Source organism: Meleagris gallopavo, chromosome 6 (genome assembly GCF_905368555.1).
Source record: "Meleagris gallopavo chromosome 6, MGAL_WU_HG_1.1, whole genome shotgun sequence".
In the NCBI taxonomy this organism is placed as follows: Eukaryota; Metazoa; Chordata; class Aves; order Galliformes; family Phasianidae; genus Meleagris; species Meleagris gallopavo.
The window spans coordinates 3,871,452-3,898,196 of NC_139409.1; the positions used below are offsets into that span (position 1 = coordinate 3,871,452).

A 26,745-nucleotide genomic window follows, 5' to 3' on the forward strand; every position below is an offset into this window, starting at 1 on the left:
TGCGCTGGGGGAAATATCTTTCCCTTCGCCCCCGCCCTCAGAGAGCTGTGGAGGGAGAATGGGGAGGAAGGGGGAGTGGAGAAAAAGAAGGGTAAAATGAGCTGCCCCCCATCTCTATATGCTGTCTGACGGCCACCTGCAGCCTATGCGGGGGGGGGGGGGGTGTGGAGGTGCCCCCCCGTAGCTGGGGGCGGTCCCGGCTGTGGGGCGGAGCTGAGGGCTGAGCCGTGCCGAGCCGTGCCGGGGCACGGCCGAGCCCCCTCCTACCCCTTACCTTAACCCGTCCCCCCCTCACCTTCCCTTTCCCCCCCGAGTCCCCGACCCCCAGTTATGCCCCCCCGGGGGCCGCAGGGCCCTGAGCGCTCCTCCCGGCCCGGCCCGGCCCGGCATGGCGTCCCGGGAGCGGCTCTACGAGCTCTGGATGCTGTACTTCGCTAAGGTGAGACTCCCTCCCCCTCACCCCCCCCTTTTTCCTCCCCCTCCAATCCTCCTTATCCCCAGTTCGGGGGTCCTGCACCCCCCCTCACAGCCCCTTCTCCATGTTAGCTCTCATTTTTGCCATCTCCCAGCCGTATCTCTGCCAATTTGGGGCTCTGGATCCTCCATATTCCGTCGTCCCCCCCCCCACAATTTAAGAGCTCTGAGACCTCCCCCCTACACCTGCACTCCCGGATTTACAGCTCTGAGACCCCCCCAGTCCTCATCCCCAATTTGGGGGCTCTGCATTCCCCCATTTGCACCTGAGGCTCCTGAAGAGCCACCCCCCACCCTCAACCCCCCCCAGTTTGGAAGTACATGCCCAACTTCCCCCCTCAACTCCCCATTTTGGAAGCTCCGTGAACCCCCCCCATACCTTCACGCCATCGATTTGACCCCCCCTCCCTTCACCCTTCCATACTTTGAAGGCTCTGAGACCCCCCTCCCCCAAACCCTCATTCTCCTCTTAATTCAGCTCCTCTCCCTGTATTCCTCCAACATTAGGGATTCAGTGACACTCCCCCCACCAAAATTCCCTCTCCCCCCCAAAAAAAACCCAAAACCCCCTCTATCCCCACCCCCATTCAGGGCTTCAGTACCCCTCTCCCCAGTCTGGTTCTTCCTACCTAAGGCGGGGAGCACACCCCCTTTTTTTTTCTCCCCCCACCCCATTACCCCCACTTGGAGAAAGGTCCATAACCTCCCCCCCCATCCCCCTTTGCTTGTGTCTGTCCCCCCCTTCCCAGCAGCAGGTGCGGCCGCGGTGACATTGGAGCCACGTCCTGGGCTCATTGCTCTCCACTGGGGCAAGCAGTGGGGTGGGAGGGGGGCTCCTACACCTTTGTGGGGTCGTACACCTTGGGGGGAGTTCCAGTCCATTGCGTCCCCCCCCCTCCCCCCCCCATACATCAGATTTAATTCCACTCAAGCTGCCAAAGCTTTGTTCATCCCCACATGGCAGGCATCCCCACTGATTTGAGGACAAGGGGTTCCCAACCCCCCAAAGCCACCTCCTCTGGGGATCCTTTCAGCTGTCCCCACCCACACCATCATTTTTGGGGTCCAAACGGTGCTTTTTGGGTGGTGGTGGCACGCAGCGTGGCTTTTAGGGATGAGTGGTGACGCCTTTCGGTCTCACACCGGTGTAATTAGGATCGAGGCTTGTTAGGTGCAGGGGGGGCTTCATCTGGTTCGGGATTGTCCCTGCACAGAGCTACAGGGGTTTTCAGGTTTCCCCTTTTCCTCCCTGCCCCCCAGTAGCAGCACTGTGAGGAAATCCTTGAATATTGGCAGAAAAAGGAATTTGGGAACAGTGAAACACAGGGGAGGAAGTGGTGGCAGTCAGTAGGGGAGGGGGACCAGTTTGGAACTGGGATGTGCTGGGAGGTCAGGCTGGAGGGATACATGGGGACAGGTGCCGTGCTGGGGGGTGTGCATGCACATTTGTATGGGGGCACGTGCCGTGCCATAGGGATGTGTGTGCTCTTATGGGGACAGGTGCCATTGCCATTGAGATGTGAATGCTCTTAAGGGGACAGGTGTCACGCCGTGGGGTTGTGCTTGGTTTTTTGGGGACATGTATTATGCCTTTAGGGTATACAGACCTTGTATGAGGATTTGAGCTGTGCCATTAGGGTGTGCATGCTCTTATAGGGACATGTTCTGTGCCTTTGGGATGTGCGCTATTCTATGGAGACATGTGCTGTGCCATTGGAGTCTGTGTGCTCTTATGTATGCCATTGTCATCGGGGTTTGCACTCCTGTCTGGGGGCATGTGCCATGCCTTTGGGGTTTGCATGCTCTTTTGGGGACACATGCCATGGCACTGGGTGTTTGTGCTCTTGTCGGAACATGTGCTGTGCCATCAGGGTGTGTGTGCTGTTATAGGGACAGGTGCCATGCTGTCGGGGAGTGCATGCTGTTATGGGAACATGTGCTGTGCCGTCAGGGTGTGCACAGTGCCATCCCAACATTTCTGTGGGAATGTGTGCCGTGTCATTGGTGTGTGTGTGCTCTTATGGGGCCATGTGCCATGTCAGTCGGTGCTGTTAGCCCCCCCAGGCAGGTTGTCCCCAAGCAGCCACTCTGCCTGCCGCCCGTGGATGTGTCCTTGACGGGAAGGAAGCTCATTAATTACCAACCTCCATCCCAACTGCTGAGCAGGGGGACTTTGGAGAGGATGGGATCTGTCTCTTGGTGTGCATGGGGTCACCGTTAGGTACCAAACGCCAGTGGCACTGCAGGAACCGCTGGGGGCCAGACCCTAACCTGAACTGACATAGGGACCGAGCTATAGGGTGCATGGGGACACAGGTCACCCCTCGGGGACAGTGGCACAGAGGTGCTGGTGCTGAGAGCACCGTTCCCAGGCGGCTCTGCGCCGTGAGCCCCAAAGCCACCCAACAGGATCTGCCAGCGGGGCGGGCACCGCGGGGGCGAGCGGCGCGCCATGGGACGCCGGCATGGGGACAAGGGGCACGCGGTAAGGTGACAGTGACAGGGGGACAGCAGCGGGGTGCCACCGAGGGGGGATGCTGAGAACGAACCAACTCGCTGCACCCATGGGGTTGGGTGTCCCCAGGGCGGCGGTGGCACGGCGGGATGCTGCCACAGCCCCGTGTGCAGCAGTGACAGCGGCCCCACGTGAGCCTCCCCCGGAGGAAACGTCGTTGGGGCCACGAGTGACTTGGCATTTCCTGAGTCTCTCATATGTTTTAACAAACTAAAGGGGAGGGTGGAAGGAAAGAAATAATAACATCACACACACACACATCCCCCCTCCGGTCCCGTCACCGCATGTCCCCGCGCACGTTTCCGTTCCCCGTCTTTGCTCCGACGGTGGCAGCGCTGGGGGCCATGGAGCCATGCGGGTGTCCCATCGTCACGTCCCCCCCACAGGTAATGGGGTGTGAGCCCCCCCCTACCCCTGGGGCGCTGGGGAGGAGAGCTTCTCTCCGGTAAACGGGGCGGCAGTGGGTTTGTGAGCTGCTGGGGGGAGAGCGGGGCTTGCGGATTGCTGGGCTTTGGGGGGCTGGTGCTGGGGGAGGTGTAGACCCACAGGTGGTGATGGAGGGACAGTCCTTGTCAAAGTTGGGGTATGTGGGAACAGGGTGAGCAGAGTGCTCCGTATGGGGTGCACAGACATCCAAGGGTGCTCTGTGGGGTGCATGGGGACGGGGGTCACCCCAGGGTGCTCCATGGGGTGTGTGGATACCCATGGGTGCTTTGTGGGGTGCACAGGGGCATGGACACTCCACAGTGCTTACGGGGTGCATAGGGATGGGGTGATCCCATCCATGAGATGCACGGGAACAGGGGTGACCCCAAAAAGTGTGGGTCACCCCAAGATTCTGCATGGGGTTGTAGTGCTCCGTGAGGTGCACAGGGATGTGGGTCACCCCAAGGTGCTCTGTGGGGTGCACAAGGGCATGGGTGATTCAAATGTGCTTGCTGTGGTTTGTGGACACCATGGGGGTGCCCCATGGGGTCATGCATCGCTCCAAAGTGCTCTGTGGGGTACACATGGGTTTGGGTGATCCCATAGTGCTTTATGGGGTCCATGGACACCCAGAGGTGCTCCATTACTTCCACAGGAGCATGGCATGACCCCAGAGTTCTGCATGGGGTGCAGAGGTGCCTGGACACCCAGGCTGCTCCGTGGACTGCATGGAGATATGGGTCACCCTAAGATGCTGCATGGTGTGCACAGGGATGAGGTGACCCTACAGTGCTCCATAGGGTACATGGAAACCTAAAGGCATTTTGTGGGGTGCAGAGGGACGTGGGTGACTGCAGAGTGCTGCATGGGCATAAGGGCATCCAGGAACCATGGCTGTACAGCGTTGGGTGAATCACCCCTTGCACAACCCCATGAGGAGTGGGGCCCGCATACTACTTGCTGATTGGCTGTGCCATCCTATAGGGCCAGGTGCTCTTGCTGTTGATTGGCTGGTAGCTAGGTGCTCTGTTTGCTGATTGATTGGCAGCTCTACAGGTTTTGCTTCTCTGCATGCTGATTGGTCAATAGATCCACAGGTTGTGCTGTTCTGCGTGCTGATTGGCTGATGGCTCCAGGGGTGTGTGACCACTTGCTGTGCTGATTGGCCAACGGTTCTGGGGTGGGGGGGGGAAGGAGGGGAAGGTTTGGGGTTGTGACTGTTTTGCATGCTGATTTGCCAGTCTTCATGGCACTGGATCCCTGCCAGGCATCCACTGGCCAGCAGTTCCCAGAGGCTGTGCTGATTGGCTGGAGGATGGATCCCTAGCGGGAGCTGATTGGCCAGTACCCAGCTGCCCTTCGGGGGTGGGCATTACAAGGGTCCCCCCACCCCAAAAAAAACCAATTCATGCCTCCCTGTTGCAGAAGGACCTGGCATACCTGCAGCAGTGGCTGGAAGCCTTTGTCATGAACTTTGAGAAGGTCATAGCCGTGCCCTCGCTGGAGCCCCGCAGGTGAGGGTGACCCCCTTTCCCCCTCTCCCCCCCAAAAAAATTAAAAAACCACCACTTCCCTCTCCTTTTCCCCCCCTCCCCCAAACAGTCAGAACTCAGCTTTGGGGTTTTGCTGCAGCTCATCCGCTGCGGTTTGCAGCCATCCGGCCCCAGACAGGAGGTTTTTAGCACCGGTCTAGGGTGGGGGTAGGTTCCATCCTGTCGTTTCCCCCTTCTGTGTTAACTTATTTTCTTCCCCCCGCCCCCGTCAGGCCAGAGGAGGCAGTGTCAGAGATCCCAGTGCTGCCACGAGAGGTGCTGCAGGTGCTGAGCCAGAGGCTGGCACAGTGTGTGGGGCAGGGTCCCCGCCTCGGGCAGGCACTGCTGCTTCTCAAGTTCTTCATCATCATCTGCAGGTGGGTGCAGGATCTCCCCCCATGGACAGATCCCAGCTGCATCCTACCCTCCATCCCCAAAATGCATCACTCCCCTCGCAAAAGTACATATTCCCCTATCAAAAGTCCACTCTAAAAGTTCATTGTGTCGTGTCCCCAAAAAGAGTGCGTTGTGTCCTCCCCACCCCCACCCCAAAAACGCAGTCTCCCCCCAGCATGTGCTGTATCTCCCACATGCGTCATGTCACCCCTCAGTGATATTGTCCCCTCAATACACATCACATTCCGATCCCCAAAAAGTGCATCATACTCCTCTAAAATCTCACTGAGCGTTGTGACCCCCCAGAAAAGAAGCACCAATCCCCCTCCCTGAAAAAAAAAGATGCATCCTGTCCCCTTATGGTCCTTTTGCCCTCCCCAGGTGCATCATAGCCCCTCAAGTGCATTGCATCCCCCACTCCCCATCACTCCCCCCCCTTACTCCTTCCCATTAAGCAGCCACTCCCTGCCCGTTCCTCTTCCTCTCCCGGTGGGGCATGTGGCCGTCTGGCCCCTTCCTGCCTGCTGCTCTCCTGGCGCCGCTGCCTGTACACCGCAGATAAGGCTATGCTGATGGCAGTCTGTGTTGATGGCAGTCTGTGCTTGCTCCCACCCAATCCCTGGTTGCTGAAGCATCCCTGGAGGCCCCCCCCGGCAAGAGGACTGTCCTTCTGTTCCCCCTCCCAACCACCAAAGCCTTTATATTTAGCACTGGATAGGAGCCAGGTCTTGAACAATGGGCCTGCACTAGCTTTGAGTTTGGCTGTGTAGCGTGGGAGGATGGGGTCAGCCCAGGACGTGGCCTTGGTCGTCAGTTATCCCCTTCTCTAGGTGTGTTATTCTCCCACCACCCCTTCCCCATGGCATTTACACCTTGCAGAAACCTCGAAAATGTCCAAACCGACAAAACCCCTGGCTTCATCCCAGAGGTGCTGGCGCTGCTGCGGATCTGTGCGAGCAAGGTGAGCATTGCCATCATCACGACCCCAACCCCCAGTGCTGGGAGGGCAGATATGGGAGCAGGATGAGGAAGGGGCTGTTCTGTACCACCTGACCCCAAATCGTAGCAAAGGGAAGGAAAGAAGAGGGATGGGGCAAGCGTTTGGGCACCATTTTGGGGTCCAGGCTTAAATCCTATTGGGTACCATTTGGGGGCAAAAGGATGCTTGGTTACCACTTTGTGGTATCTTTGTGCACAGGGATGAATCCGAATGGGACAAAGCTGGCATAGGAGGGTCTTGGGGGTATTATTTGGGATTAACCTTTCTCTGCCTGCCCCCGGCAGCTACGCAGTGGCCAGGAGGATGGGGCACAGCTGGAGAGTGTGATGCTGTATGCCCTGCACCTCTGCGAGTGCCTCTTCGACCCCTACCAGACCTGGCGCCGGCAGCTGAGCGGGTGAGCATCAGGGGCATGGATCCCTGCATCCTATACCCCTCTTCTCCCTGCTCCTCATTCCTCTCCTTCCAGAGAAGTTGTCAGCATGAAGGAGAAGAGCAAATACAAGTTCGCCCCAGCCGCTTTGCCCCCCGAGTTCGACACCTTCTTCCAAGGTACACCCATCACTGCTCCCTGCAGCCCCCCTGCTTTGTGTGGTCTGGGCAGCAATTCCTGAAGGCTGAAGTCTTTTTGTTATCCCGTGGTTAACACTGAGTTTAAATCCATTGGTTACGCACCATTGGCTACGGTGCTGGGCCTATTTTGGTTAGCACCTGACAGAAAAACAGCTTGGCTGGGGAAGCTCTGAAAACCCCATCACTGTCCTGTGAAATAGAAACCCTCTCTGGGTTAGGGGGCTGCAGAAAGCACCTAAAATCCCAGCAAGCTGTTAGTAGTGCTGGCTGTGAATCCCCATTCCCCAGCTGAGCCTGATTTTAGAACCAAAACCTCTAGATTTTACAACAGAAATCTCCCCATGCTGCAGCCAAAGCTGAAAATAGCTAAGGGGTTTGCACTCCCTCCCCCCTTCATCAACAACAATGTCAAGGGTAGGTTGTGGGGTGGGTAGAGAGGGGAATTTCTGCCTTTTATTTTCTGCTACCTCTCTTGTACTTGCAGAGTGTTTCCAGCCTGGTGGGCAGCTCCCCGATGAGCTCCAGCTCCGGCTCATCCACCTCTTTGGAGCCATCCTCTCCGGGGCCAAGGTGGGATGGGGGCACGGGAGACAACAGCTCTGCCAAACCTTCACTCCCCCAAACTGTGCTGAGACTAAACTGCAAAGCCTTATTTATTACAAGTGAGATGCTTTGCTGCAATTAAACACCTTAGTTCTGCAAAACCTTATAGAATCACAGTTAAAATTGCAAGCCAAAATTCATGGTTTTACCTTTAAAAAGCAAAAATGAAGTTAAGGAGATATCTAAACTGAAACTGATGCAGCAGAGCTTGCTCACCAGCAATAACAAGTTCAGATCTGGGATGCAGCTGAGAGCATCTCAGCTGGAAAAATCAGTGCTGAGCACACGCAAGTTCTAATCAACCTGGTGCTTGAGAAAGCAGAGCTTGATTAACAGCTCTGAAATGTGCTTGGAGTTAATTTGCATATACCAGGAGCAGGCAGGAAAGTAGCAATGCATTGTGCAGATATCATAGATTCATAGAATCAAGGAATCACAGAGTGGTTTGGGTTGAAAGGGATCTTAAGGATCATGAATCTCCAACCCCCCTGCTGCAGGCAGGGCCACCAACCTCCATATCTAATACTAGACCAGGCTGCCCAAGGCCCCATCCAACCTGGCCTTGAACACCTGACCTGACTTAAATATGGGATTTTATACCAAATTAAAAAGAGATTTTTTTTTGTTTGTTTTTTTTCTTTTCTTTTCTTTTTGTCCCTGGCAGTCCAACGCGCTGCAAGCCATTACGCCGGCGGCACTGGAGGTGCTGCTGGGAGTGCTGCGCCGGGTGAGCTCAGGGCCACCACCGTGCTTTGGGCTGCTGGGACTGACACTGCACAGTGTGGTGGCAGCAGTGCATGCCCTACATGCCAGCAGCCCTGGCCCTGTACCCCTGCGCATGCTGCTGGATGGGTACTTCAGAGTGCTCAACGCCGACCCCACCACTGTGTCACCAGAGGCGGCCGGAGGGCTCATCGCGCTGCGGGTGCAGATGTTGGGTAAGTTGGGGTATGGGGAGCAGGATTGGGGAGCATGTGAGAAGGGTGGCGGGGTGGGTGCTGAGCCCTGTTCCCCACTCTGCCCATTGTAGATGCTATCCCGGCCATGCTGAGCTGTGATGACCGGCCGGTCCTGCAAGCTGTCTTCCTGAGCAATAACTGCTTCGAGCACATCATCCGCCTCCTCCAGAACAGCAAGGTACCAGAGTGCTGCAGTATGCCTGCACACAGCAGGGTTGGGCTTTGAGATGGGGTCATGGAATGAACCACAGAATCTAAGAACGGTTGGAACCTTAAAGCCTATCCAGCACCAACCCCCTGCCATATGGACACCTCCCATAGACCAAGCACCCAAAGCCCCAGCCAGCCTGGCCAAGGATCACAGCTGCTTTGAGCAGTCTGTGTAAAGAATTTCCCTCTAACATCCGACCTGTATTTCCTCTCTTTTAGTTTAAAACCATTTTCTCTTGTCCTATCACTATCTGCCCATGTAAAAAGTCATTCTTGCATTTTTTTCTTGCGTGCACTGCAGCATCCTCATCTGCACCATACTCAGCCTCTGTGACTGTAAACACCCTGAGCAGTGCTGGGATAGAGCCACTCCAGCACCATCCCTGTACCCCAGAGCAGGGCAGGAATGGTGCATAACCCTATTTTTAATCCCCCCACCACCCCCTGTTGGTCTTCCTCTCCCCAGCTCTACCTCAACAGTCCACAGGATGCAGGTGAAGCCTACAGTGAGTTCCCTGTGCAGCCACCAGCCAGCAATGGGATCCAGCAGGTATTCTGAGAAGCTACCCCACACTCAGCTGCCTAGTAGGATTGGGGGTGATGCCCACAGCTGACCCACCACCTGTCCCACAGGTCTTCGACAGCAGCTCTGATGCCATCGCAGTCCATGCCATCAGTGTGCTCACAGCCATCATGAGCAACTCACCCTCTGCAAAGGTGGGAATGGGAGGAGGATGTCCCCAAGCACAGATGGGGTTGGGGTTTTTCACCCAAAGAAATGCCTTGGGGTGATGCAGTTCATCCTAGGGCTTCTGTAGGACTTTATGTACGTGCATGCTTGCAGGAGGTGTTTAAGGAGCGCATTGGCTATGCCCATCTCTACGAGGTGCTGAGGAGCCAGGGCCAGCCCACACAACGCCTGCTCCAGGAACTCCTCAACATGGTAAACACTCCCTTGGCTAATCTAGAAACCTTCCCATCTCCCATAAGCTTTCTTCTCCTTTACTCCAAGCAAAATACTCTGTGCTGGCACCTTGGTGGAGCAGCTAGGCTGATCTCAGCCCTCTCTCTCATCTCCAGTCCCCACTGGGTCCCCCTCCTAAGGTGGTCACACCATCTTCAATTTTGAATCATGCTCAGCTTTGGGGAGATTCGAGCCTATTTGAATGCTGTGCTCTTTGCTCTGGGACTGCTGGTGGGTGTGCGGGTATCTTCAAGGTGCTCAATGCAGGAGGTTCTCCCCAGGTGCTTGGTGCACAGGGATGTCTGTCATTTACTGCATGAGGGTCTCCAAGAGTCTTGGTGCAGGAGGTTCCCCAAAAATCTTGGTGCACAAAGGGGCTTGCTTTGCAGAGGGTCTCCAAGGCACTTGGTGCAGGGAGGTCTCCCAAAAGTCTTCATGTACGAGGCTCTCCCAAGATGCTTGGTGCACAGGGGTCCCCAAGATGCCTTGTGAAGGGGAGTCTCCAAGATTCTTGGTGCATGAGGGTCTCCAACACACCTAAAGCATGGGGGCCCCCAAAATGATTGGTGCACAAGTGCCTCCCAAGACACTTGGCTCACAAGTGCCTCCCAAGGTGCTTAGTACACAGGGGTCTCCACCACATATCCAGAATTGCTAGGAGAGGATCCGTCTCTCTCTCCATATGGTGAGGACCTCACCAACCATCTTCTATATTCCGGCAGGCGGTAGAAGGTGACCAGAGCTCCTTCCCAGCACGGCCCATCCGCAACGAGCAGCCCCTGCTCCTGCTTCTGGCCTGGCTTCCAGCACTGGCATGCCGTGAGCTGCAGCTCTTCCTCTCAGAGCGGCTGCGGCATCTCTGCGAGGCCTCTCTGCCCAGCCGCCTCACCTGCGTCAAGGCAGGCATGGTGGGCAGCCTGTTGGCTGCTCTGGCCTCAGAGCCAGCACTTCCACCTGCCTGCTCTGAAAACCTGCTGGAGCTGCTACGTGTGCTGGGCAGGCTTTCCATCCGGCCTGGGGAGCTGCGGCAGCTGTTGAGGCTGCTGCGGCGTGAACGGGGCCGGGGTGCCCACCCCTACACAGCACCAGTCCTGCGGGTGCTCTCGGGAATGGCACGGGCTGAGGGACCCCCACGGGCACTGCAGTACTTCGACCTGACACCTGGCATGGCAGGGATCATGGTGCCTGCCATCCAGAAGTGGCCTGGAGGTGCCTTTGCTTTCCATGCTTGGCTCTGCCTCAGTGAAGAGGCGTTCGGGCCACCGGCGAAGCTGAAGAGGAGGCAACTTTACAGGTGAGGATGGGGTGGTGAGGGTGAGGATGGTAAGATGCGACTGTCCCCACTGTGCTGTCCTCTCTTCAGCTTCTTCACAGCCAGTGGGACGGGCTTCGAGGCTTTCTTCACCACTGACGGCATGCTGGTGGTAGCTGTCTGCACCAAGAAGGACTACATGACGGTGGCACTGCCAGAGGTGGCCTTCAACGACTCATCCTGGGTGAGTGATGTCCCCATCGCCGTCCTCGTGATGGGGGATACCCCTCACACCTCTTACTTGTCCCCACAGCACTGCATTGACGTTGTCCATGTCGCTGGCCGCCGGCCTTTTGGCCAGAATGTGGTCAGCATCTACGCAGATGGGCACCTACGGAAGACAGCACAGCTCCGCTTCCCATCCCTCCACGAGGTCAGGGCCATCCCCAGCACTGTATCATCCTTCTCTGTGACACTGGCTGGGAACTGAACACTGCTTCTTAACAGGCTGCCCAGGGAAGTGGTGGAGTCACCATCCCTGGAGGTGTTTAAGAACTGTGGAGACTCGGACATCTGGGGGCATGGTTTACTGGACATGGTGCGGGTGGGCTGGGAGTGGACTTGGTGATCTCAGAGGTCTTTTTGAGCCTTAATGATCTATTTATGATCTAAATTATAGGACAAGAGGTAGTGGCCTTAAAGTAGGGGAGATTTAGGTTGGTTATTAGGAAGAACTTTACTGAAAGGGTTGTGTAGAATTGGAACAGGTTGCCCAAAGAAGTAATTTGAGTCACCATCCCTGAAAGTATTTAGAAGACTTGTAGATGTGGTGCAGAGGGAGCTATGATATTGAGCTAGACTTAGCAGTTCTGGGTTCACAATTGGACTTGATGACCTTAAAGATCTTTTCTTGAAATGATTCCATGATCTCTTCTCCCATGCAGTCCTTCACCTCCTGCTGCATTGGCTCTGCGGGACACCGCACCACCACAACAGCCTCCAGCAGCAGCCACCCACCTCCGTCCCATGGGCTGGAGCTGACCTTCCCCTCACACCCCGTGCTCTGCCGCTCACAGTCCTTCCCTGCCACCCTGGGACCCCACGCCTGGACTCCCCTGCAGCCCCCCACTGAGGGAGTGGTGTCCACCACAGCAGCTGGCAGCCAGGATACTGAGTGGGGCACCCCTACTTCCCTCGAGGGCCACCTGGGCTCTGTGGCTATCTTTTGTGAAGTGCTGCAGCAAACCCAAGTCAAGGCACTCTTCTGCCTGGGTACGTAGGGGCTGGACACATCAGTGAGGCTTCTGGTAGCAAATGCATCTCCAGCCCTTCTCCACTGACCCCTCTTTCTTTGTTCAGGTCCAAACATCGCATCTCCGTTTACACTGGAAGGTGACCTTGTGGAGCTCAGCAGCAAGCTTCTGCTGTACTACACCCCACAGGTGAGGACAGACCCATGAAGATGCTCTCACTTCAGCTGAACTCACTAGGATCTTTCTCTGTATGGGGGATGTTGAGCCCATGTCCATCCCTTCCCATCTTTTCCCAGTGAGATTTCTTGAGTCACACACTGACCATATCATAGAACCATAAAATCACAGACTGGTTTGAGTTGGAAGAGGCCTTACAGCCCGTCCACATCCAACCCCTGCCATGGGGAGGGTCACCACCCACCAGATCAGGTTGCCCCAGTCCCCAGCCATACTGGTCCTGAGGACTGCCAGGTATGGGACAGTCACAGCTTCTCTGAGCAACCCATTCCAGTGCCTCACCACTCTCTAAGTAAATCTAATATCTTCTAAATCTTCCCTCTTTTAATTTTCCTCTTGTCCTGTGCCCAGCAATTGTCCACTGTCTTTATAGATTGGGATGCTCTCTTCTAGGCCTGCAGAAATAACATCTGTCTGGACCTCTCTCCCAGCCATGGTTTGGACGGGAGGCTTACAGGGCATAAGGTGGTCAACTGGGATGTCAAGGTATGTTGGGTGCCAGGTGGTCCGCGCTGACCCCATGACTTAGGGTACCTTTGGGTTCAGGACAGGACTTTTGTGGGGTGTTACATGGCCATGGTGGTTCCCCAGCAGGGGAGCTCAGGGAGTACATGGTATTGGTTCCAGCAAGGACCTATGGGTCCACCAAAGTCCAGCTATTCCATGGCCCTCCCAAGGACCTCTGTGCCTTGTGGGCTCTCAGTGTCCAGACTGGGCTCCATGCATGGTCACAAGTCCATGGATGGTCACTACACCCAGGAGGTGTAGGATAGGTCAAGGCATACTTCACTCTTTGCTGGCCATAGGGCCTTGTGCCTTGGGCAGGATAGGTCCTGTGGATCCCTGGCTCTGGGTGGATGTGCAGCTGCCTTCCATACACGACCGTTATCACGCAGCACTCAGGAGCACACAGCAAAGCTTCTCACCTCTCTTGGCAGGACGTGGTCAACTGCGTGGGTGGGATGGGTGTCTTGCTGCCCCTGCTCGAGCAAGTGGTGACCAAGAAGGAGGAATCCGAGGACGAGCAGGAGACCAATGACCTGGTAGGGCCAGAGCTGACGTCCTCCAGGAACGCCCAGGGCATGCTCATCCCACTGGGCAGGTCCTCAGGTGAGGACTCTGAGGGGGATGTGGGGCAGGAGTCATACTGCTCAGGTGGCTAGAGGTAACCCCACTGCCACATAGATGCCTACGCCTGGCTGGTATTGTCTTGCCCAGAACACCAAGATTTATGGTGTTACGGAGAAACCTTGCTGTTGCTGACGTATTTTCAGATTATTATGACCAAATTAGTCATAAGTGAGAAGTTCTGTGAAGATGAAGGTGGTTCAAGCTTGCTGACCTCCAGTTTTGACTGCTTTTAGTCTCTATCTTATCATAGACTTAGGTTTGTGCAGAAGCCTTAGTCCCCGTAGGAAATGAGAGATTTCTCCCTACTAACTTTCAGGAAGCTCAGAGCAGCTGAGATTTCCACTCAGTTAAATTGGAGGGAAATGGGTGAATGGGGTGGCAAGTACATGGAGAAAAGTCGGTGACAGGGTCACCAGAATGCCCATCATGGTCAGAGGTGGGAAGGAGCCCGCAGAGAGCAGGGCTGATGGCTCCCAGCTCTGCCCTGTTCCTTGCAGAGAGCAGGCTGGAAAGAAACAGCGTGGCTGCCTTCCTGCTGCTGGTGAAGAACTTCATCCGCAACCACCCAGTGAACCAGGAGAGCCTGGTGCAGTGCCACGGGCCGGCCATCATCGGTGCGCTGCTGCAGAAGGTGGGGGCTGCCACAGCTACCAGGCTCTGTCCTGGGTCACTCCCCATGCTACAAACCTTCCCTCTCACCCTGGGCAGGTGTCCAGCCCACTGCTGGACATGAGCACGCTGATGGCCTCGCAGATCCTGATGGAGCAAGTGGCCTCTGAGGGCAGTGGATTGCTGCTGCACCTCCTCTACCAGCATCTGCTCTTTGATTTCCGCATCTGGAGCAACAGCGACTTTGCTGTCCGCTTAGGTGGGAGCAGGGGCATCTACAGGGATCCCTGGGGTAGTGATGTGGCCACCAGGGTCATTCATGGCCTCTCCATGCAGGTCACATCCAGTACTTGGCCAACGTCGTCAAGGACCACAAGCAGCGCATCCGCAAGAAATATGGGGTACAATACGTCCTCGACTCCATCCGGACATACTATGGGTGAGCTGCTGGGGTATCTAGTCCCCAGACACCAGCACCATGGTGGGCTTGGTCTCTGGGAGCTGCACATTAGGGTTAGACACTTTTATTTGGGATCATACTCCCCCTGCAAACATATCATGGAAGCATTGTGATAGGTGCTTCTGCTCCCTGTGCCCTGTCCCTGCAGACCTAATACATGGAGTAAATGTTTTCTTGTGTGCATAGTTGGCCTGAAGGGATGTTCACTGTCCAGGAGCTGCTCAGGCTTCATGTTAGGATTTGGGATTGTGCTGAGGATGAGTGACAAGGAGGAGGGTGGCTGTGTACTACCCAGTGGGAGTATCATAGAATATGAGTTGGAAGGGACCCCTAAAAGCCATCTGATCCAACTCCCCTGCAGTGAACAGGGATACCTACAGCTTGATCAGGTTGCTCAGAGCCCCATCCAGCCTGACCTTGAGTGTATGCAGGGATGGGGCATCCTTCACATGCATCTCTTCCTCAGTTCCTCCAGGGAGAAATCCACGACTACTGATGACATCAAGACGGTACAGACATCCCTCTTCAGCCTGGTGAAGGATTTCTTCTGCCGGAGCTTCTCTGGGGAGGAGATGCAGAGCTTGCTGAACTATGTGGCTGCAGCACAGGATGAGCAGCAGGTATGACTTCTGGCCATCCAGGTTCCTCCCTAAACATTGTCCCCAGGCAATTAGGGCTGTCCCTGCTCTTGGCAGTGGTCAACAGGCAAGTGGGGAAAAGGCACTGAGGTTCTGGTGGGGTGCGTGGAGGACAGCATGCAGCCGTCCCCCTTGCCTGTAGGTCTGCGGAGCGCTGGAGGTGATACACAGCCTGCTGAAGGGCTCACCCTCCCAGGAGCAGCTTTTTGCCTTCCTCTTTGAGCCAGGCCATGTGGAAGTCCTCTTCTCGCTGCTGGTACAGAAGAAGTTCTCAGATGAAGTACGGGAAAGAGTCTTCAGGGTGAGACATGTTTCTGGTATTGTCCCTTGAGGCTGGGGGCATCCCTACAACAGCATCACCACCCCTCTCTACCTTGTCAGGTGCTCTACAAGATGCTGAAGTACGAGAAGGTCCCTGAGCGCTGCAAGAGCCGCCTGAAGTTGAAGGACATTGGGTACCAGGGGCTCATTGCCTGCCTCAGCGACATCCCCAGTTCCATGTTGCTCTTCCGCTGCCTCTCAGAGCAGGTCCTTGGGGCAGGTACCGTGTGTCCTGCCCAAGTCCACCCTGTCCCATCCTGAGTCATACCACAAAGGCCATCCTGTTGGCTTACCACAGGGCTCAGCTGGCTGGGGGTAAGCCTGGGGGCCTTTTGTGGCTTTGGGAGACAAAAGCTCTCTCTCCTTGCCTGTAGATCCTCCTAACTACAAGGACCTGGTGGCTGTGGTTTACCTGTCCCACCGGGCTGACCTGACCGTCCGGCTCGATATCTGCCGCAAGGTGAGCAGAGCCATTGGTGACCATCCATCCCCTGCCGTTCAGAGGGTCCAGCTACCCCGAGAGGAGCTGAGGTGGCTCCATTGGATCCCTCCTCTTCTCCTTCTGCAGCTCTTCCACTTGATCTACGCGCAGCAGGACATGGTGAGGCAGCTGGCCAGGCTGGCGGGCTGGCAGGACACACTCACCAAGCTGTACGTCAAGGAGTCCTATGAGTCCCGCCAGCACAGCCTTAGCTACTCGGGCAGTGGGGGCTGCCTTGAGCTCCTCCGCTTCACAGATCACCCCAGCAAGGAGACTGAAGTGGGCAAGGACAACGTGGGCAGCATGAGCCCGCTGGCAGCTGAGCTGCAGGAGGTGGATGTCTTCCTGCCACTGGGATACGAAGCCTCAGACCAGGAGCTCTCTGAGGGCTTCTCCGACCACTCCATCTCACCCAGTGGTCGCACCAAGTCCTTCCACTCCTACAACTTCAAGTCCTTCGACTCCTCTGACCGGGCGAGCCGCTCTTCCTCCAACCCCGGGGATGTCCCCTTTGATGGTGTCTACCACCCACTCTCGCCTTTCTCCACCTCACCCTTCGACCTGGGGCTTGACCTGGCCAGCACCAGCTCCATCGCCACAGCCGAGAGTGGTGCACAGACACCTGCCAGCGGCCCTGGAACCCCTTCACCCCTGGAGAGCTTCAAACCCTTTCCAGGAATGCGAAACCGCAAGAGCTCCAGCCTCTCCAACGTGTTGGATGAGAGCAGCTACCAGGATGCTCTGCCCAGTGACAACATCTCCAACACCAGCAACCCCCAGGTGAGCCCCAAATCCATAGCACTGCCCAAAAAGGTGATACTGTTGGGAATCTCTAATGCTTTTCCCCCTCCCCTGGTAGCAAACGCCTGAGGAGGAGCTGTGCAACCTCCTGACCAACATCATCTTCTCGGTGACGTGGCGCGGGGTGGAGGGCTGGGATGATGCTGCATGGAGGGAGCGTGGCCAGGTCTTCTCCGTCCTCACCAAGCTGGGCACGGCCTGTGAGCTGGTGCGGTCCCCTGATGAGATCAAGCGCAGGTTTGCAGGGGGGATACAGGCTCTGTGGGTGTACTGTGGGGCTGTTCCGGGGTGGTGGCCACCCTGCAGAGCCACCTGCTGTCCCACAGCTTGCTGGAGATGATGCTGGAGTCAGCGCTGACGGACCTGAAGGAGTCAGGGCCAGCTGCACTGCCCGGCCTCACCCACAATGCACTCAAGCTGCTGCGACTGCTCCAGGATTTCTTGTTCTCTGAGGGGCACAACAACCAAGCCCTGTGGAGTGAGAAGGTGCGTGGCTGCAGGCAGAGTCCCAGGTTGAATCCTACACCTTTGTGCTAGTCTCTAACCCTGGAATCAGCCCTGACCCTAAACCCAGCCCCTAACCTGTAAACCACAAGCCTAACCCTAGTAAATAACCCATGGCCTATTCCTAAAACCTAATGCATAACCTGTAAATCCAGCCCCAACTTCTAAAACTAACCCTAAACCTAAGCCCCATCCATACGCTCTTGCCATAAGCCCCAGCTCTAACCACAGGTCTTAACCCTAAATCTAACAACACCTCTTGTAAACCTGACCCTAGTGCTAACCACTAACCCTGTTAACCCTTGACCCTCAACCCTGCCCTTAACCTGTAGCCTATAAACCTAATCCTAGAAACTAACCCATGCTTTAATTCTAAAACCTTGTCCTAGCCCATAATCTATAAATCTGACCTCTAAACCTGATTCTAAACCTTTACCCTAACACTCTTACTGTTAACCCCAATCCTATAACCTAGCCCTAAACTCTCATCCTAACCCCTTAACCCTACACAACTACTATGTGCCCAAACCCTATACCTAGTCCTATCTCTAATCCTATACCCCGTCCCTCATTTAATACCTATAATCAGACCCATAACCCTACCCCTATATTCTAAACCCTAACCTTAACTCATAACCTGGAAATCTAATTAGACGTAATCCCATTCTTAACACTTAATCTTAGCCCTACACCATTACCATAATCCCATACTCTAAGCCCCGACCTGCTACCCTGATGCCAAACATGCTCTAACCTAATCCCCCTGCCTTAACCCCAACCCTCATCCCATCCCCTACCCATAACGCAAACCCACATCAAGCAAAGTCAATGATGTCTGGGAGTTGGGGACAGACCTGCTGGCTTTGTGAGGACTCACTGCGTCCCCCTTTCCCCCTCCCTCCCAGATCTATGAGGGGGTGAGCAGCCTGTTAGACAAACTGGGCGTCTGGTACCACCCAGCCAATGGCACCTCTGACCTCAAGGAGATGGCCCAGACAGGGCTGCGCATCCTGGTGGGCTACATCCTACTGCAGGACCCTCAGGTAGGTCACCCCTTCCCTGGGCTCCGGAGCAGACTTCAGCACTTTTGGGTGGCTCCATCTAATGCCCCATCTTCATGTCCCACCCACTAAGCTGCACTCACCGGCCTACGTGAAGCTGCACAGTTTGCTGCAGACTTCCACAGCCCCCAAAAAGGATGAAGCTTGCTACCTGCTGGGCAAACTGGAGACCCCACTGCAGCGTTCACTGGATGCTAAGTCAGAGACCTTCTCCTGGCTGGTGCCCATTGTGCGCACGCTCATGGATCAGTGCTATGAGACTCTGCAGTTGCAGCAGTTCCTGCCCTCCTTGCCTCCCACAAATGGCAGCCCCACATTCTATGAGGACTTCCAGCAGTTCTGCACCACCCTTGAATGGAGGAGCTTCATTGAGAAGCACGTGGGTGCCATGGGGTATGGGGTGGTATCGCTGGGGGTGTTGGGGAACCCTTCTGAAGCTTAAAGAGGGTCCAGAGGAGGGCTACAAAGATGATCAGGGGACTGGAGCACCTCCCCTATGGAGACAGGCGTAGAGGGAGCTGGGCTTGTTCAGCCTGGAGGAAAGAAGGCTGCAGGGTGATCTCATAGCAGCTTTTCAGTACCTAAAGGGAGCCTATAAACAGGAGGGGAATCAACTCTTTGAAAGGGTAGATAACAGCTGGACAAAGGGAAATGGTTTTAAGTTGGAGGAAGGAAGATTTAGGTTGGATGTCAGGGGGAAGTGGTGAGAGTGGTGAGGTGCTGGAACAGGCTGCCCAGAGAAGTTGTCCCTGGAGGTGTTTGAGGCCAGGTTCGATGGGGCCCTGGGCAGCCTGGTCTAATATTAAATGTGGAGGGGGGTTGGAGATCCACAATCCTTGAGGTCCCTTCCAACCCAGGCCGTTCTGTGATTCTGTGATTAAATTTGAGTAACATGTTGGAGCTGGGTTCCACCATTGCTACTGGGCTGGAACAGCATGGTTCCATGCAGGGTTGACCTCCAAAAAAGAGATGCTTGTAGCTGAATGAACAATAGATGGTGCTGGTGCCAATGCGCCCTACAACATCTCTCTTTTCCTTACTTGCTCTTTAGGTGCAGCCCACCATGGCCCAATTTGAGATGGATACATTTGCCAAAAGCCACGACCACATGTCCAACTTCTGGAATGCCTGCTACGATACCATGATGAGCAGCTCCCTGAGGAGGGAGCGGGACAAGGCAGACAGCAGGAAAATGTTCCAGGTACTGCCTCCTCTTGGCTCCAGGGACATCACCATGGGGGTGGGCTCCTTGTCCTGTGGCCATGGTCTCCTAAAACCAAGGATGTCATACTGTGGGCATGCTCCTTTCCCTCACCCAGAGTCATGCTCGTCACTTTGGGAACATAATCCTGGAGATGTGCTCCTCACTCCAGAATGTCATCCTAGGGTTGTGCTCCTTACCCTGAGGGCATACTCCTCACCCCAGTAACATGCTCCTCGTCTTGAGGACATGATCCTTGAGATGTGCTCCTCATCCCAGAGATGTTATCCTGGGGACGTCCTTCTCATCTCTGAAATACTGTCCCAGCAATATGCTCTTTGCCCCTGGATGTCATCACAGGGATGTCCTCCTTATCTTGGAGACATCATCTGCAAGACATGCTCCCCACCCCAGCATCACGCTCTTCACCTTGGGGACATGATCCTGGAGATGTGTTCTTCATCTCAGGGTTATCATCCCAACAGTGTACTCCATACCCCTGGGGCACAGCTGTATGATGATATCCCTGACCTTAGGAACGTGCTTCTCACACCAGGGATATCATCTGAGGGTCACCCCAGGGTCATGCTTCTCACCATGGGGACATGATCTTGGGGATGTGCTCCTCATCTCAGGGATGTTATCCTGGAGACATCTCCTCACTTCAAGAAATATTGTCCCAGTGATATGAATGATACACTCTTCAGCTCTGAGATACCATCCCAGGGATGCGCTCCTTGCCCCAGGGACCTCCCCAAGGCCCATCTTCACATCACCCTCCCTCTCCCTTGGCAGGAGCTGGTGCTGGAGCCAGTGGCAAAGCGCACCAAGGCTGAAAATGCCCGGCATGCCAACGTGCTCAAGCAAGCCAACAACCACCACAGCACAGTGCTGAAGCAGTGGCGCTCCCTGTGTCGCCTCCTCACTTCACCTCGCTCCGCCTGGGCTGACCGGTGAGCACCCATTGTCCCCCCCCTTGGATCCAGGGGATTACAGATGGGGGCCTGGGCTGCCTTACCCCCTCCCGCCCTCAGGAACCCACCCGAGGTTCGCTGGAAGCTGTCAAGTGCTGAGACTTACTCCAGGATGCGGCTGAAGCTGGTACCCAACCTGAATTTTGACCAGCATTTGGAGGCCAGCGCTCTGCGGGACAACCTGGGTGAGTCTCCTGGGGGCTCCTTGACCCCTTGTTCCCCCTGCCAGTGGGGTGCTTACCGACCCCTCCTCATTTCAGGAGCTGATAACCTCCACAACCCTGCCGAATCCCTCCCACTTGCCATGGCCAAGGAGGCTAAAGTGAGCGAGCTGGAAGATGACCAGCTGGCTGAGGAGGATCTCCCCGTCCTGGACATCCAGTGAGTGTCCCCATCCCCTTCCATTACACTTGGTCCCCCAGGCTGGGAGTGTTCTCACCACCCTGTGTCACTCAGGGCCGAGCCCAAGGAGCAGAACCAGCGGGAGAAGCTGGTGGTCTCAGAGGACTGTGAGCTCATCACAACGGTGGCTGTTGTCCCTGGCCGCCTGGAGGTGACAACCCAGCATGTCTACTTCTACGATGGCAGCAGTGAAAAGGAGGAGACAGAGGGAGGTAACGATATGTGCCTGGGAGAGCTTGGGATGGGGAGACTGAGGCTCAATCTCTGCCTAATCACTGGTCTTAGAAAAGTTAGAGTGGGTCCTTGCTCCACAAGTGGAATGAAGATGTCTCTATCCATCCCCTGTCCCCCTTGAAATCCATCTCCGCGGATGCTGATCCTTTTGGGGTGCTTTCCTTGATGTGGGCCAGGCCCAGGCTGGTCCCTGGGGTGGTGCTGTCCTCAATTTCTGCCTCATCCCCTGCCTGTCTCCATGCTGTGTGGTCATTGAAGCCTGTGGTGCTCTGTGCTGTCTCTGCAGGGATTGGCTACGACTTCAAGCGCCCCTTGTCCCACCTGCGCGAGGTCCACCTGCGCCGCTACAACCTGCGCCGTTCTGCACTTGAGCTCTTCTTCATCGACCAGGCCAACTACTTCCTCAACTTCAAAAAGAAGGTGACAGCACCCCAGATTCCCCAGTCTCCAGCCAGGCACCTCCTCAATGTCCTAGGGCTATGTTAATGTCTGTGTGGGGATCTTGAGCTCACCAGGGCTCCTGTCTCCATCCCTGCAGGTGAGGAACAAGGTCTACTCCTGCATCCTGGGTTTACGGCCCCCCAACCAGATCTACTTTGGCAGCCGCTCACCCCAGGAGCTGCTGAAAGCCTCAGGGCTCACCCAGGTATCCGTATACTCCTGAGGGAGGACGGGGGGTTGCCCGTAGTGGGGACAGCTATGCAGTTTGCTTCATCTTCTGCCCCCACATCCACCTCTGCCATCATCTCTTTGCTCCAGAAATGGGTTTTGCGGGAGATCTCCAACTTTGAGTACCTCATGCAGCTGAATACGATTGCGGGACGCACCTACAATGACCTCTCACAGTACCCTGTGGTGAGCACTCTGCGTCCCCTTCCCAAATTGAACAGTGGCCCTGGAAGTCCCCTAGCCTGACTCACTTCCTTCCCCACCCAGTTCCCCTGGATCCTGCAGGACTATGTCTCGGAGACGCTTGACCTCACCAACCCATCTGTGTTTCGAGACCTGTCCAAACCCATTGGGGTTGCCAATGAGAGGCATGCACGGGATGTGAAGGAGAAGTGAGTAGCCCCAGAAAGAAGGACCAGGGGATCAGAGTCCCTGCCCTGACACCCCTGCTTTGCCACCGCAGGTATGAGAGCTTTGAAGACCCCACAGGCACTGTGGATAAGTTTCACTACGGTACGCACTACTCTAACGCAGCGGGCGTCATGCACTACCTGATCCGTACTGAGCCCTTCACCACGCTGCACATCCAGCTTCAGAGCGGCCGGTGAGCATCCAGCAGTGGGACCCAGGGCTTGGGGCAGAGCCACTGCCACCCCCAGGGTCCCACAGATGCCCCGTGCCACCAGGTTCGACTGCTCGGACCGGCAGTTCCACTCGGTGCCAGCAGCATGGCAAGCCCGCATGGAGAACCCTGTGGATGTCAAGGAGCTCATCCCTGAGTTCTTCTACTTCCCCGAATTCTTGGAGAACCAGAATGGTAATGGAGAGACGGGGATGGGGACAGGGACAGGATGGTTGTAGCCTTGACTGCTGGCTGTACTCTGCCCACAGGCTTCGATCTGGGCTGCCTGCAGATGTCCAACGAGAAGGTGAGCGACGTGGTGCTGCCACGGTGGGCACGCTCCCGTGAGGACTTCATCTACCAACACCGCAAAGCCCTGGTGAGATGCTGGAGTGGGATTGTTCTGGGGAGAAAACGGGCATTCCCAGCCCCTCTGACACCCAGTACCCACTCAGGAATCAGAGTATGTCTCAGCCCACCTCCACGAGTGGATCGATCTCATTTTTGGGTACAAACAGCGAGGCCCAGCTGCTGTGGAGGCCCTCAACGTCTTCTACTACTGCACATATGAGGGTGAGCCAGGGGGACGGGGTGGGGGGGGTTGCCCACTGGGTGGCCTCATTGACACCCCCATCCCCAGGTGCTGTGGACCTCGATGCCATTGCTGATGAGACACAGAGGAAGGCTTTGGAGGGTATCATCAGCAACTTCGGGCAGACACCCTGCCAGCTGCTCAAGGTGGCTCATTCCTTCCGAAAAACCAAAGCCCCCTGCCTCATTTGAGGAGGTGCTACCCCATTTTCATGGCTCTCTCTCCCCAGGAACCCCATCCTGCCCGCATGTCGGCTGAGAGCGCAGCCCGAAGGCTCGCACGCCTGGACACCCGTCCACCCAACATCTTTGAGAACTTGGACCAGCTTAAGTCCTTCTTTGTGGAGGTGGGGACAGGGACATGGGGTGACAGGGGGCACCAATGAGGGGGGGACCCGCTGACTGTGTGTTCCCTGCAGGGCATCAGCGATGGTGTGTCCCTGGTGCAAGCTGTGGTCCCCAAGAACCAGGCGCACTCCTTCATCACTCAGGGATCCCCCGATGTCCTGGTGAGCAAAGGGGAACTGGAGGATGCTGGTGTTGGGTGTCCCTGGGACGTGTCACAGCTGTCACCATCTCTGCCCAGGTCACCGTGAGTGCCAACGGCTTGCTGGGGACCCACAGCTGGCTGCCCTACGACAAAAACATCTCCAACTACTTCAGCTTCACCAAAGACCCCACCGTCTCCAATGCAAAGTGAGTGCGCCAGGATATCCTCTGTCCCTGGGTTCCTTGGGTCACACAGCATCATGGGGTGCTGGTGGTGCCATTCACCTGCCTGAGTCCTTGTCACCATCCCATGTCCCTCCACTCCAGGACCCAGCGTTTCCTGCAGGGCCCCTTTGCCCCCGGTGCCGACCTGTGCTCCCGTACTCTGGCTGTGTCCCCTGATGGGAAACTGCTCTTCAGTGGGGGACACTGGGACAACAGCCTGCGCGTCACCTCACTGGGCAAGGGGAAAGTCATTGGGCACATCTCCCGGCACATAGGTACAGTATCCTCCTCCACAGGGTGCCAGGGGGACCTGAGACTATGCAGGAACGTCTCCCCAGACTCCATCTCTGTATCTCTCTTGGTGCCACCTGATGCTAAGACACCTTGGCACAGGAGCAGCAGCTCACGGTGTCTCCCTGCATGTCACAGATGTTGTTACCTGTCTGGCACTCGACCTGTGTGGCATCTACCTCATTTCTGGTTCCCGGGACACCACCTGCATGGTGTGGCAGGTCATGCAGCAGGTAGGGAGCTGCACCTTGTGGCAGCTCTTAGCATGAAGACAGTCACTGCTGAGAGTGTGCAGTGGCACAGCAAGGTCCTTGAGGTCCCTGTGTGCCCTCCAACAGGGCGGGTTTTCCAGCGGCTTGGCTCCCAAACCCATCCAGGTCCTGTACGGCCACGATGACGAGGTGACGTGCGTGGCCATCAGCACCGAGCTGGACATGGCTGTCTCAGGCTCCAAGGTCAGCCAGGGCAGGTGGTGTGGCTCATCTCTAGGAGTCGCAGCCACCGAGCAGCATCAACCACCATCTTGTCCCCTTTCTCCTTAGGATGGCACCATCATCATCCACACCATCCAACGGGGGCTCTTCATGAAGTCCCTGCGGCCTCCTGGTGAGAGCTCGCTGCCCGCTGCCATCACCCACCTGGCTGTGGGGCCAGAGGGGCAGATTGTCACCCAGACTGCTGTTGGCGAGCGTGCTTCCCTGAAGGTGAGGTGGCACGGTAGGGTTGGCGTCCCCATGTCCCCCACTCCTCTCTGTCCGTTCTTCCTCATTTTGCTCTTTTTTGAAGGATAAATTCACGCTGCACCTCTACTCAGTGAACGGGAAGCACCTTGCCTCCGTCCCGCTGGACCAGGAGGTGACGGCCATGTGCATGACGGAGGAGTTTGTGGTGCTGGGGACCATGCAGTGTGGGCTGGAGATCCGTGACCTCCAGAGGTGAGGGATAGAATAATTGAATGTTAAGGGTGGAAAGGACCTCTAAGATCACCAAGTCCAATCCTCAGCCCATCACCACCATGCCCACTGAACTCAGCATGACCTCTGTGCCCGTCCTGCTGACACCCCCTTGAGATTCCCATAGGTTCCAATCCCCCACGTCTTCTCTTCTTTGCAGCCTCCAGGCAGCAGTGCACCCTGTGCCCATGCGAGTGCCCATCCACAGCGTGTCAGTGACCAAGGAGAAGAGCCACATCCTTGTGGGGCTAGAGGACGGCAAGCTGATTGTAGTGGGTGCCGGGCAACCTGCAGAGGTGAGCACAGCCATAGGGACTGGGGTCAAGGCAGGAGGTGGAAGGGAGTCACAGAGAGGTGCATCCCCTGTGCTCAGCTGGACTGGGGAGCTCTGCTTGCCCTCCTCGCTCCCAGAGCAGAGGGGGATGGGGATGGTGATGGGGTAGAGTATGACTGGACTGGGAGGGAATGGGGTAGGTTGAAATTGGGCAGGATGGGATGGGATAAGAATGAATGGGTTGGGTTGGGATGCGATGGGACAGAATTGATAGTTTGGGATGGTTTGGGGTGGAGTGGGACAGCATAGGTGTATTGGGTGAGGATGGGGACTGTTGGGTTGGGCCAAAATGGACAGGTTGGGTTGGGTCAGAATGGTTGGGATGGGATGGGGCATGACAGAATGGATGGGTTAGATTGGTACAGGATGGGTTGGGTTGGGACAGAACGGATGGATTGGATTGCGGTAGGACAGACAGGATGGGTGGGACAGGATGGGTGAGATGGGGATGGGAATGAGGATCCACCCAAGGGTAGGGTATGGGGTTTGGATGGAAGTGGGAGAAGAGAGGGGAGTTGTGGGTGGGATTGAGGAAAGAATTGGGGATAGGGATGGGGATGCAGATCAGGAAATGGATGCAGAAGATGGAGAAAGGACTGGAATGGGAACTTAGAATGGGATGATGGGGGGTGAGGATGAATTTGGAGTTATGGAAGAAATTGAAGGTGAAGATGGGGATGGAGTTGGGGATGTGAAAGGAGATGAGGATGGGCTTGGAGCTGTGAAAGAGGATGGGGATGGAGATGAGCTCTGGGGTAATTGCTGACCTCCCCATCCCCTAGGTGCGCCCCGGCCAGTTCCACCGGCGGCTCTGGCGTTCCACCCGCCGCATCTCCCAGGTTTCAGCTGGCGAAACGGAGTACAACCCCACCGAGGGCAAGTCCTAGGCTGACACCCCACACCTGGCCCCGATGGCCTTCCTACAGCACCCGGCCCCTCCTGGGGGGGCACAGCATGAAGGGGGACACCGATCCTCCTGCAGCAGCGCCCCGAGCCCCTTGCGAGCCTGGGGGTGAGGATAAGGAGGGTTGAGCCCCACGGGGGCTGCATGCTCGGCCCCATGCCGTGGCCTTATCCAGCCCCATTGGGATGGGGGCAACAGCACGGACACGGGGGGGTGAGGAGGTGCTGGGGGGGGGGACCCTTGCTGGGAAGGGGGTACCACATCCCCCCCCTCATGCCCGCTGGCCAGGAGCCGGCTGCATCCCCCCCTTCCTCCCCCAAAGTGTTTTTTCTATCAATTTCTAGCTCTTTTACAAAAAAAAGAAAAAAAAAAAAAAGAGAAAAAAAAGAAAGAAAAGAAAGAAGAAGAATAATATATCTGTCTATAAGAAATAAATGTGCACAAGGCTTTTGTCTG

The 26,745-nt window shown here is 56.2% G+C and overlaps 1 protein-coding gene across 2 annotated transcripts; it reads left to right on the forward strand.

The window, feature by feature from the left end:
• The first annotated feature begins 285 nt into the window (after window positions 1-285).
• On the forward strand, window positions 286-26,736 carry NBEAL2 (neurobeachin like 2). Of its 2 annotated transcripts, none has more exons than XM_085226906.1 (55): window positions 286-439; window positions 4,841-4,929; window positions 5,181-5,324; window positions 6,223-6,304; window positions 6,628-6,740; window positions 6,813-6,895; window positions 7,401-7,486; window positions 8,184-8,457; window positions 8,550-8,656; window positions 9,155-9,238; window positions 9,322-9,405; window positions 9,533-9,631; window positions 10,375-10,946; window positions 11,016-11,148; window positions 11,218-11,337; window positions 11,849-12,176; window positions 12,264-12,346; window positions 12,788-12,880; window positions 13,333-13,504; window positions 14,023-14,156; window positions 14,234-14,393; window positions 14,471-14,573; window positions 15,061-15,214; window positions 15,375-15,533; window positions 15,614-15,773; window positions 15,928-16,013; window positions 16,122-16,814; window positions 16,894-17,072; window positions 17,162-17,321; window positions 18,245-18,382; window positions 18,474-18,779; window positions 19,452-19,601; window positions 20,397-20,554; window positions 20,636-20,760; window positions 20,836-20,956; window positions 21,032-21,189; window positions 21,498-21,631; window positions 21,750-21,857; window positions 21,971-22,066; window positions 22,148-22,272; window positions 22,344-22,484; window positions 22,567-22,697; window positions 22,772-22,881; window positions 22,958-23,075; window positions 23,143-23,240; window positions 23,324-23,440; window positions 23,513-23,602; window positions 23,680-23,789; window positions 23,910-24,082; window positions 24,237-24,331; window positions 24,437-24,553; window positions 24,641-24,802; window positions 24,885-25,033; window positions 25,212-25,347; window positions 26,168-26,736. In XM_085226906.1, exons 1-55 carry the CDS (start codon window positions 389-391, stop codon window positions 26,270-26,272), a joined length of 8,256 nt encoding a protein of 2,751 aa, XP_085083032.1. In that variant the 5' UTR covers window positions 286-388; the 3' UTR covers window positions 26,273-26,736. The 2 variants fall into 2 exon arrangements, with proteins under 2 accessions (XP_085083032.1, XP_085083031.1); XM_085226905.1 differs by lacking the exon at window positions 286-439 and adding an exon at window positions 3,259-3,375.
• The last annotated feature ends 9 nt before the right edge of the window (window positions 26,737-26,745 follow it).